Source organism: Merops nubicus, unplaced genomic scaffold (genome assembly GCF_000691845.1).
Source record: "Merops nubicus isolate BGI_N331 unplaced genomic scaffold, ASM69184v1 scaffold21830, whole genome shotgun sequence".
Taxonomy (NCBI): Eukaryota; Metazoa; Chordata; class Aves; order Coraciiformes; family Meropidae; genus Merops; species Merops nubicus.
In genome coordinates, this window is record NW_008581308.1 from 17590 (window position 1) to 29736 (window position 12147).

The window sequence follows — 12147 nt, forward strand, 5'->3', positions numbered from 1 at the left end:
TCCACCTGATCACTTGTACTATAACGTTAAGTCACTTTTATGCTCTGTTTTGTAGGAAGCCCTGGTGAATATTGCTGTTAATCAGTTGGCAGCAGGATGTCACATGTTAGAAGATAAGAAGAACAATCCTCTGAAAAATATTCAGAAAGCAATTCATCTCTCTCCAGGTTACTCTTCTTCTCAACACAGTAGCATTTGGGTTTTTTTCCTTACCCATCAGAAACAGAATCATTGTGCTAACAACAACAAAAACAATCTGCTCTTCATGGGTTGTTTTGGGTTATCCATGTATGTTTTGGGGAGAATGTCTGAAATTTTATTGTGTCATTCCAAGTTTAGATATGAGGAATTTAACCAGACAAGAGGAAAAGAAAACTACTGAGTTTTAAGGGTGTTCTGAAAACATAGCAAATTTGTTAATCCCTCAGCAGTAGAAGAAATAAGTATTGTTGAGTATAGTAGGCAAAAAAAAAAGAAATGTGTTGCCTTGTAATCAGTATGCTACACCAAGCAGAAGAGATTTATTCACCTATCTCAAGAATTTGGATTGGAAATGTTCTGTTGCGATATGCTGGTTATGAACCATGGGCAACTGTTTTGTTGCTGGATGGTGATCTCCATTAAATGTCAGAAGGAACAATCTAGTGGGGTTTTCAAGTGCTAACTTGTACTTGATAGTGAAACACCAACATATTGTTTCTTTTGCAGTAAAGTTGCTATGATTTACATGGGTGAAATGTTTACTTGAGCTCTGTTGAGGTGGGAGGAGACCACTTTTCCCCATGGTGGCTGCTGTGCATGGGTGTGGGTCAGGGCAGAGCTGACAGTGGAGTTAGGAGCCACTAGAAGTAGGTACCTACCACGATAACTTCCTGACAGGACTGACCTGTAGGAGTGAAAGCTCTGGATGCTATTGTGGGATTTTTGCTGCCTCTGTTGTGCAGCCCTGATAGTCAAATCTAATCTGTGTAGTCAGAATTAAACTGGCAACTTCAGTTGGCACACCAGTGGCTGCATGAAAAATGTATTAGATATAGAGACAGCATCTTTGTCTTATAACTTGAAGAATCTTACTAGTTAGAGGCAAATAGTTTTTAGTTGCCTTGGTCTGAGCTGATGGAAGGGTGTGAATGAACTGCTTGCCATGTTCTTGCTCTCTTATTTATACATGTGGTTCCACTGCTTTTATGCTTAATCTGGTAAAGACCATTCTGAATGAAATACCAGCATATTTAGAATGGTCACAGATTGCCTTTAACCATTCTTTCCTAGATAATCCTGCTGCCTGGGCAGTGCTAATGGCAGCCTGTCATGCTGAAAACACCGTTGCCAGTCTGAACAACACTGAGCCAAAGAGAACGGGTCTAGAGATGACACTTGTATCTACAGTTTCAGCAAAAAGTAAGCTTTATGAGTTTTCTAGCTTAAAAAACTAAAATGAAATTGAAATACTCTTAGCTGGCAGTACTTCTCTGAATTTCAGAAACTTGCAAATAAGCTGAGAATTGCTCAGGAGTGGCTTGGGCTGTCACTGTATTTTGTCGCATAAAAATGCTGAAGCCTGATGCACAGGTGTTGTTAATTACTTAATTGCAGTTTGCTTTCACCTCCAAAGCCCCCAGAACTTTTCAAAAATAGTCTTTCCAAACTCTGATGCCTGTATGGGTGGATGGGTGTATTACAGCAACGGAACAGAGCTTCCAAGAAAAGGATAAAGTACTCTGGAGTTGTGTAACCTTTCTAGTCAAGGGATAACATCAGCATCTCTAGTTTTTTGAAAACTGGAATTAACATTCCATGCTTGATTGATTGTTCTCAAACCATTAACTCAAATGGTGTATTCTCTTTTTCCCCTCTTCTTGCTTTTAATTTTATTCTCTTGTAATGTTCCTAGCAGTGATAGAAACCATGTCAGGTTGCTACTCCCAAAAGTTCTCCCTCACCAGTTCTAGAACAAGTGGCACAATATGGCACTGCAGCATGTACAGCAGTCTGGTTAAGTGTTTTATCTGGTTTTGCAGCTGGAGACAGGAACCTTCCACATAGCTATATCCGGGCGCTTGAGGACTGGTGTCTGTGCCAAGCTATTACCAGTCTGCAGGAGACTGGTAAATTCTCAGAAGCTGAAGCTCTTTGCAACAAGGTATGATGGCATCATGCTGGCAGATTGTAGTAGAATTGTGTAGAAGTCATGATTTGTGTGTCTTTTACAAAAAGATAATCTTCAGTTGGCAACTGTCTGTTCCATCAGAGCTACAAGATGCTTTAGTCGTTGGCATTCCCTCCCTTCCCCAAGATACTTACTCTGTTTGTAACAGAAAAATGGTGTTAATGTTGAAACCAGCAGTGTATGGCATGGTAAAGCTGAGTCTGCCCTTCCTGCCTTTATTCATCAGCCTAGCAGGAATAACTCAGCACTAAAACATTGCAGGAGTTCAAGGCAAGGAATCAGGTAAGGAGACTCGCAGGGGACTTAAATGCCTTCTGCTCTGTTGTGCTGGTGCTCCATCTCAGAGCCACAGGTGGATGCTACGAGTCAAACTACTAAAAAGAAAAGTCTTGAGGCAGCACAGCTGGGAAAGGGGACTGGGGTGTTAACAGGCCTCAAGTATGTGTTTCATGTGGTGGTGAAGAGAAGACTTGGCAAAAGAGAAGCAAAAAAAGATTTGACTTAGCAGCACACATCCCTGATTTTTGTAAGGGAGATGACTGATGCCATCCAAGCATGCTCCTTGCTTATGTCATTTCTGTATGAACAGAATTTGCCTTTTTTTAATAAAACAAAAACACCCACCACACTGAAGAAGACCTCCAAAGCAAACAGATTCCTTGAATGTGCTGGATTTTTAGGGGCCAGGTACTTTCTGGCCTCTTTGTTCACTTGGTGGGGAGGTGTTTTCTTTTTCTGGCCAGCTGACTTAAAAAATTTACTTGTCTAAGCTGACTTAGATTAACCTGCCTAACTTTCAGAAACCTCTAAGGATAGAGCATATAAAAAATTTAAGAGACATGTACAATATGTAAGAAAACTTTCAAATATATTTTGAGGACAGAAAAAACCTTGTTTTCATGTGACAATTGCTGGAACAGTCCTCTGTGCAGAGTAGGAGGAAAACCCCTTGCAAGCATCCAGAGAGTCCTTTCACTGCTGTTTTCTTTAACAACCACCATGGGAAAACCAAAGTGTCTTCTGATCTTGGGAAAGTACACACATCACGTTGTGCCTTGTTTTGGTTGTAGGGTTTAAAAAGCTGCCCTGGGAGCCCATCTCTGTTCCTGCTCTTGAGACAAGTCCAGTGTGAGCAGCTGCTGCAGTCGCACCAGGAGCTGCCGGGCAGCGTCCTGGAGGAGCTGCGCAAGGCAGTGGTGAGCAGTGCCACCTCTGTGGCAGCCTGGCAGGTGAGTGGGCTCCTCCCCAGGGCTCCAGTGGGCCACGCTCTGCAAGCATGCTCCACGAGTGGGTGAGGGGTTCTTTCTCTGCTGGCTTTTATTTGTCCAGCGACAGGAAAAACCAGCTTGTATTCAGTCCACGGTGAAGCTGTAGCATTATGTTAACTTTCTGTCATAGCTGAAATAATCCTGGTAGTGAGAGCAAGCAGACACAGGGGCAGGAGAATTAAAAACTCAAAATGAACCCCTGGCACGTGTGTCTTTAGGGACTTGTGATTTGGTGTGTGAGCACAAACCAGTGAAATACCTCATAACCCACAAGAAGAGGTGGAAATAAATGGTGTCCTCATGTAGTAATATACAACTCCTTATCTGAGGTCTGAAAATCTGACTTGGTCTCTTTCTGCATTGACTCCTCATGTTGTTTTGAGTAAGTTGTCTGCAGGGAAGAGAAATCAGCCCCAGTAACTGCTCACTCACTGCCTTCCATGGCATCCCCAGGGATCATTTTTAGCTAATGGGAAGGTGCCATAACTCGCTTCATCCACTGCTGCTGTGAGACAGTCTGAGAAGTGTCTCACGTCTGCCAGGAGATCTTTGTGATGAAGCAGCACACTTATTTATTTCCTAACCATTGCTGTTCATTGCAGTTACTGTCTTCCTTTACCAATGTTAGCAGCAGGTTGTTTAGAAAAATCTGTGAGGCTTCAGAGTCCTTCATGTAGTGGCAGGATTTATGGTGCTCCCTCTGCCTGTTGGGCAAATAAATACAGAAGCATGCAGGACATGATTGTAGCCTATGTTTTATTTATATATTTTGAAAATGGAATTAGGGCTTAGATACACCCTTTGCACAGCCAAGTGTCTGTCATCTTGCTTACAAGCAGACAGAGTAAGTGTATGTGATCTGGGGGGAGGGAAGGGGTTTGTTTTGGTTTGGTTCTTTTAATCCAGGCCACAGATGAGATACCTGTAAGGAAAATCTTTTAGTATTCAATTAAAGAAGATATTTCTCAGGGCTTGGATAGCATTCTGAAAAAGCCTGGCTCCTACATCTGTTCCTAATGGGCCTATTTAGGCTTTTATGTTTTCTGTCTCTAGACATCCTCACTGCTTGATAAATGTTTTGTCTTACTCAGAAGTATCCATCATGGTGCCTTGGAGTTTTACTAAGTTAGAGAGCCATTAACTTTGCTCTCTGCTTAAGTTTTTGGCTTTTGTCTAAATGGCTGTTTTGCAGGATTTAGGAACAGTGCTGAACAACTGTTCTGCTTTTTGTGCTGTGCCTTGCCAGGAAAAAAAGGGAAAAGCTGATCAGGCAGAGCTGCCACTGTGCCTTTGCAAGGGGCTCCTCTTGTCTCCCCTCTGCATCCTGAGTGCTAGAAATCATCAGCTGCAAAGAACTGAGGCCAAGGAAGTATTTATTTTTCTGCACATGAAGGGATGTTTTGATTTACAGAGCAGTCCTGCAGCTCGATGTGGAGGATGCACAATCTCACTAGTGGTCATAAATAGTTTCTAGCTTGCCTCCTCTTGAGGATAAATAACTGCTGTGCATTCAGAAAGGGTTAAGAATTTTTCCTTTTCTAACACCAGTCAGTTTTAGCTAGGAAAAATCTAGGGACCTTTGCATAAAAGGAAGGGTTTGTTTGTTTTGGTTTGGTTTTTTGTGAGAGATTGCTTTGCTTGGTGATCCAGCAAAGAGTATTTCTAAATACAGCTTTTGCATCTTGAAGCATATCATGCACATGTCAGGGGCTGGCAAATGTGTGGCTGTCTGCTTCAAAAAAACAAGTGACGTGACTACAGGGACTGAGAGAGAGGAGTTAGGATTCTTTTCCTTCTCATCCTGCTCAAACCCAGGACATCCTGTGCTGGCACAGCACGCCGCAGGAGCGCCCGTCTCTGCGCAGGTCTCAGTGTCTGCCTGAGCCCCACCTAGCTCCTGCTGGGTCAGAAACTGTGTGGCACAACCCATCCTCTCAGCCCAGGCTCACACTTGCATGTCTGTGACATTCCTGGCACTACTCCCACAGGCTGGAAAGACCTTAGTTCCAGAGGAGAAGTTACCTTTTCAGAGAGAAAGGAGGCACTGCAGGATGCTCTGCTCGCCTGGAGGGGGACTGTCGCAAAGCCAGCGGTGCAGTTTAATCCCCTGTGAGCAGTCTCCAGGCTCAGACAGCTGTGGAACAGTTCTCTGTGGGCAGGTGGTCAGGGGCACTCCAAAACAGGTTATTGGAGTGAGGAGACCTCCCTGTGCTCTGCAGGAGACGGGCTGCTCCTGCAGAGGGTGTGAGCAGGGTGGTGCTGGAGCTAGGGCTGGGCAGGGGTGCTGGAGCTGGCAACGTGCTGTGGTTCTGGTCCCAAGCTGAACTCTTGCCTCGTGGGTGTCTGCTTTGGTGGGTCCCTCACTGATTTTGCTGACTGTTTATTTTCAGTGGCTGGCGAAAGTGTATCAGTCTCAAAGGATGATGGTTGGAGCCGAGATGTGTTACAGGAAGAGTCTGCAGCTGGCATCACAGCAGGGCAGCTGGAGTGGGAAGCTGTCCAGCCTGCTCAGGCTCGCCATGCTGGCGCTGGAGGTCTTCATGGTAGGACCCCCAAAATTACACAACTGCACGAGTTAACAGGAGTTCAGGGGTGTGGGACATCCCCAGCCTTTAAAGGAAGCCCCTGCTCAAACAACTTTGCATTTCATCAATGACAGCTAGAGAATAAAATGTGACTGCAAGAGATGTTATAGAATGTCTGGTTGTAGGAGAGGCTGCTGTGGAATAATCACCTAGAACCACTGTGTACAGAAGATGCTAACTTGTTCAAAAAGACTTATTTCTTTGATAACAGATTTGGTTCTGTCTCCCACACTGACGTATCCTTCAGGTCTCTGTCTTCTTGTTCACCCCACTGCCTTAATAAACGTTTTTCCTGCACTGGTGCCTGGAGGTTTCAGTCAGGATTCAAGTAACTTTATGCTGTATGGTTATTTCTAGACATGGTGCCTTGCCTTGAAGTATAAAACAATCCAAGGGAAGCATACCTTGTGGTGTAAAGAAAATTACTCTGCTCCTTGCAGCGAGGGGCCAGGTGAACATAACTCAGACCCTTGGCAAGTGTCTGTGTTCTTTCAGCATTGTTGCTCTAGAAACTTGAAGTGTGCTACCAGACTCTAAAGCCTGGTGCAAAACTGATATTGCTGTGATCTTGGCTAATGCTTTTTTCATGTGTTTTAACAAACGATTGCACTAACAGCCATAATCAGGCAAAGGAACCCCAAACATCCTGAGTCCTTACAAAAGGAAAGGCAGCCAGTTTTACTGAGGATAAAGCTGGAAAGCTGTTGCTCCTGGTAGGAAAAGAGAATCCCCCTCAGTGTAGACATGTTTCTTTCTCAGAAGCCCTGTGGTTCTGAGGCATGATTTGTGAAGTGATGGGATGTTTTTTCTCCCTTGATTCTTCTGTTCATTTTCCAGTGTTCTGCTGCCTGTTATCACTCCTAAATGTCTCCACAGGTTGCTAGGTACCTTCTGACTTAATTAATGTTATCTCAAGTCCTGGCCTGAATTGCCTGAGAGTATACAAGACTTTCTCTAAAAATGTAATTACTATGAGTTTGATTATCTTGTCTACTTTTTTCATGAGCAGAGCAGCTGATCAGTGTATTTCTCTTCAGCCTCTCTAATTTGCAGTGGCTTAATGAAATGTGCAAAAGCCTGGTGAAAACCTTGCTCAGATCCAAAAAAAGCTCTGTGTTTGGAAATTGCTTGTCTCTTAGTTATCTGTCCAAATGAAAACTTGGGCACCCCTTCAAGTACAATAATTTGAATGCTCTCTGGACACAGTGGGGATAATAAGATTTTTCTTAAGCTAAAAGGTACAGGGATTTGTTCAGTAGTTGCTCTATTAGGTAATTACCATCTTGGAGTTGTTTTTTACTTCTGGTAAAATATGATATTACTTCTGGGGATGAGTTCTGTGTTCTAGAATACTCTTGTACATGGGATGAAAATTTACCATCTGAAGAGCAAACAAAAGTTTGTGATTAAAACAAGCACTCCTAAAACACGTGTGCAAAAAATTAAAGATTCTTTGCATAAAGAAGCCAGTGGAAGGCTGGCAAGGCAGGTCTGAGAATGTTTAGCAAGACTTTTCCAGGCTCTTCTAACAACTGGTTTTAAGAAATCTCTTTCTAACCTTCCAAATACTTTAACTCAGAGTAGCTTGAATTAAACTTGCTCTCTAGAAGGCTGTGAACAAACTGATTTACACAATACAGTACAATAAAGACTTTTCCTTTTTTCTTTCTTTCTTTTTTGTCTCCACAGGCTAATGTTTCAGATGAGCACTGGCCATCCTTGGTTCAGGAAGCAACAACTGAAGCTCTGAAGCTTTCTCCTTGCCCTGTGGCAGCTCTCCTACAAGCACTTGCACAGTACCATCGCAAGATGGGTGCCAGGTACTCAGGATCTGTGCAGAATAGCCCCAGGTGGTCATTTAGCCCCAGATCTAACCCTGAGGACTAAAAGAAAATTGAAAACAGGAATTAATTGAGGTAGTATGGCAGTTAAAAGGGAGCTGGGGGCAAGGATTAGCATAGTGGGGAGCAGGAAGCAGCAGAATGTTTCCTCCTTTTCTCAAAAAAAAAAAGACATACATGGCCTTCAGAACAAGAGAAAAACAGATGTACAAAACCTTTTAGTAAAATAAAATGTTACCTAAAGAAATTACTCAGGAAGACTATACATTCTCAAAAAACCTTGTTAAATGACACAGTGGAAATAGATACCACTACTCTGTCTGGATTCAGCTGGTGCTGAGCTGGGCTCATGGTCAAAGGTCATATTCATTCCCAAACAGTGAAATGCTCATCATGGCTTTTTGAGGAAGATTTCTGGGAGGGGACTTGGAAGCCTTGTACTTTAGAGTTTTGTTATTTAGTCTAGTTTGTCTTTTACAGTATTTTTGTTCAACCAATGGAAAATTAGAATCTTAGTGATGGTTTTGTTCAGTAATTTCATCTGTTTTCATAGATAATTCTCACAAGCTTCGATTAGTTTCTTTGTGGGCTTTTAAGAAGGTGACAGACAGCCTAATGTGATTGTGATGGTGGCTGGTTATAACAAAACTGTGCTGAAAAGTTACTTCACAAACTTTCAGAATGCTGGGGTTTGGAAGTGATCTCTGGAGATCATCCCATCCACCCCCCTGCTCCAGCAGCTCACCCACAGCAGGGTGCCCAGGGTCACAGCCAGGAGGGTTTGGGATCTCTCCAGAGCAGGAGACTCCACAGCCTCTCTGGGCAGCTGCTCCAGGCTCTGCACCCTCCCAGCAGAGAAGTTTCTCCTCCTGCTCAGGTGGCACCTCCTGGGTTCCAGTTGGTGCCCGTTGCCCCTTGTCCTGTCCCTGGGCACCACTGAGCAGAGTCTGGCCCCAGCCTCTTGCCCCCCGGGGCCCTTTAGCTCTTGCTCAGCACTGCTCAGATCCCCTCTGAGGCTTCTCTCCTCCAGCTCAACAAAAAACATGTTGGATGTGGCACTTGGGGACATGGTTCAGTGGTTATGGGAGTGCTGGGTTGACGTTTGGGTTTGATGACCTTGGAGGTCTTTTCCACCCTTAATGATCTGATGAAATAAAGCCCCTGCTGTGTTCTGCACAGCCTGACCATCTGCATGGGGCTCACACTGAGCTCTGGTTGCCTTCCAGGGACACCCGTCGGATGTTGGAGAGAGTGGTCTACCAGCCTGGGAGCCCAGAGACCATCGCGTCCGTGGCACGCTGGTACCTCCTGCAGCACCTCTATGCCAAAGATGACCATGAGCTGATAGATGTAAGACTCCATTTTATACAGAAACTCAGTCTGCTTGTGCTGGGTGTTGTGCTTGCAGCTTGGACGTGGGGCAGGGGGAGGCCAGGGGGTGCTGGTATTTAGGGATCCTATGCTGACAAAATGTACCTCGGTTTGCAGAGTGGCATCCAGTTGGTTTGAAAGTCTTCCATTCCTCCATGCAAGTCTAAGGAAAAACAGAACAGTGAAATCTCTAATCCAAAGTGACAAGAATTCTACTAGTGACCTTATTGTGGCCTTCCAGTATCTTAGGGGGGCTACAGGAAAGCTGGGGAGGGACTTTTTAGGATTTCAAGTAACAACAGAACTAGAGGGAATGGGGCAAAGCTGGCAGTGGGCAGATTCAGGCTGGATGTGAGGAAGAAGTTCTTCCCCAGGAGAGTGGTGAGACCCTGGGATGGGTTGCCCAGGGAGGTGGTTGAGGCCCCATCCCTGGGGGTCTTTAAGGCCAGGCTGGAGGAGGCTCTGGGCAGCCTGATCTAGTGGGAGGTGTCCCTGCTCATGGCAGAGGGGTTGGAACTGGGGGATCCTTGTGGTCCCTTCCAGCCCTGACAGATTCTGATCTGTTTTGGCAGAGGACTTTAGAGCCCTCATGGCTCCATGGTTGGACTTGATGATCTTGAAGGTCCCCTCCAACCTAAAGGATTCTATGATTCTAGTAGGAGTGAGGACCACTTAAAATTCCTTGTTCTGAGATTTTACCAGAACATATTAATGCAGTAAAAATGTTTATTCCCTGTAGCCTGGCTGGATCAGTGTGTTGGTATCCCTGACCCAAAATACCTGAACAGTGGAGTGCTGTACTTTCTGTACTTAAGACTTTTACTGTATCTGTAATGTTAGATTATTTTCAGTACACAGTGGTACCTCAGTTTCTGTTGACAGAACCTGTTGGCAGGTTTGGTCAGACTCACAAATCCACACAGCTCTTCCATGTGATGACATGGAGGGGTGGTTCATTTTGGCTTGTAGTTGGAATCACTTTGCTCCTCAAACACAGAACACACTCATAATCATCTCCTCCCTGCTGCCACTGGCACAGTGAGCTCTCTTTCCCAAAACAAAGCACCACACATCAGGTAGGCCCAGCATTGATGAAATCCACACACACACATGGGTTCATAACACAGCAAGTGTTAGATGTGGGCCTCTTGGAGTCAGAGGTCCAGAGAAGGGCACAAAGGTGATCAGAAGGCTGGAACCCCTCAGCTGTGAGGACAGGCCGAGAGAGTGGGGGTTGTTCAGCCTCGAGAAGTCTCTGGGGAGACCTCATTGCAGCCTTCCAGTATCTGAAGGAGGCCTACAGAAAAGCTGGGGAGGGTTTTTGCAAGGGCTTGTAGTGCTAGCACGAGGGCTAATGGCTTCAGACTGGAAAAGGAGAGACTATAGATTATAAATTAGGAAGTTCTTCACTGTTAAGGGTGGTGTGACCCTGGCCCAGGCTGCCCAGGGAAGCTGTGGGTGCTCCATCAGTGGATCTGTTCAAGGCCAGGCTGGATGGGGCTTTCAGCAACCAGGTCTAGCAGGAGATGTATCTTTAAGGTTCCTTCCAGCCCAGACCATTCTAGGATTCTGTGATTAATGAGTGTGGATGGTCATGGTGTGTTCTCAGTGCATTTGCTTCTGCAGAGTCATCAGCACTCCCTGCCCGTTAGTACGATGTCAGTACTGGCTGGAGTGAAGACCTGCTTGGTTCCACTTCATGGTTTTCATTTTAATATGTATAATGTGATTGGATCACAGCAGAAGTGTCAGGATCTTAGGAACATCTGTGACCATGAGGTTGTCGTGGAGCTTTTTTAACTACTAGAAAACCCACAGACAGGAGGTATGGCAAATAAATCAAAGAAGGGAGAATTTAAATGGGAGGAGGCCAAAGGATACCCTGGCACTTTCATTTAAATAGCTTCAAAAAATGCTCCAGCTTGGCAAATTCAGGTTTATACCAAGGTGCTAGCTGGAGCCCAGTGTGTGTCAGCAGGGAGACAGGTCTCCTCTAGCTCTGCTCCTTTTGTTGCCAGCAGGTGCTTTACTTGTCACACTCAGTCTGACTGCAAGTCCCTGCAGGGGGGCTGAAGGGCCTGGGTGTCTTTAGCCAGCTGATCTGTGGCAGGGAATGTTTCCTACCTGGGCTTGTGGGTTACCTGATCTTTTAGGGGAACCTGCACAGCAGAAATTAAAGTGCATCTGAGGTGGATGGTAAGGTACTGATAGTACAATGCTAAATTCTCAGTTTTCTATTGTTGCCTTTTCTTTGCAGGTGCTTGTAGAAAATGCCAAAGCTAACGGGGACCAACGGCTTCTGGAACTAAACGAGGAGCTGTCATCAAGTGCCTAGTGGGGACTCGAGTGACAAACCAGCTCTTCCAAGTCCACCTTCCAGGAGCAGAAAGTGGTTTGCTCTTTTTATGAGTTAATTTCCAGTTGGTTTTTTTTTTGGTTTTTTTTTTGTTTTTTTTCATCAGCTACAACTTTGTTTTTAGTTTTACATTATGTAATGGTTTGAAACCTGCTGCTCCTGGTAGGAGGAGATATGAAATATAAAACCAGGAGCCAGCCTGAATGAAAGGGGTGTATGCCTGGTCTATTCCCACTGCCCTCCTCCTGTCCTCAGGACTTCCTGCTGGGCTCTATAAAAGGGGGGAGCAGACACACCTCTCTTCTTCCCTTTTCCTCTTCCCCTCTGCTGGGGTCCGGTGGGGACACGCTGCTGCTGCTGCTGCTTGTGGTTCCCTGTGCTGCACGTGGCCTTGGCCATCTTGGAGACCTGGGCCTGATCTACAGACTCTTCCCTGCCTCCATCCACGTCCAAGGATTGTGCATCCAGCTTCAATCCACCTCAATCCAGCGAGATCCAGCACTGGGGAGCCTCAGCACAGCATTTGGGTTTTGTATATTTGGAAGTTTAATCTTCC

General features: G+C 45.2%; 1 protein-coding gene across 1 annotated transcript in view; it reads left to right on the plus strand.

The window, feature by feature from the left end:
* The window catches only part of TTC37 (tetratricopeptide repeat domain 37), a gene marked incomplete at its 5' end in the record, with an annotated part of 28961 nt that extends 17391 nt beyond the window's left edge, over positions 1–11570 (plus strand). Inside the window, 8 exons of the mRNA XM_008949559.1 lie at positions 56–167; positions 1273–1401; positions 2022–2143; positions 3241–3399; positions 5829–5981; positions 7713–7843; positions 9091–9214; positions 11493–11570. Coding sequence (XP_008947807.1) covers positions 56–167; positions 1273–1401; positions 2022–2143; positions 3241–3399; positions 5829–5981; positions 7713–7843; positions 9091–9214; positions 11493–11570 — 1008 coding nt within the window. The remainder of the gene's footprint in view (positions 1–55; positions 168–1272; positions 1402–2021; positions 2144–3240; positions 3400–5828; positions 5982–7712; positions 7844–9090; positions 9215–11492) is intronic.
* Between the last annotated feature and the right edge of the window lie 577 nt (positions 11571–12147).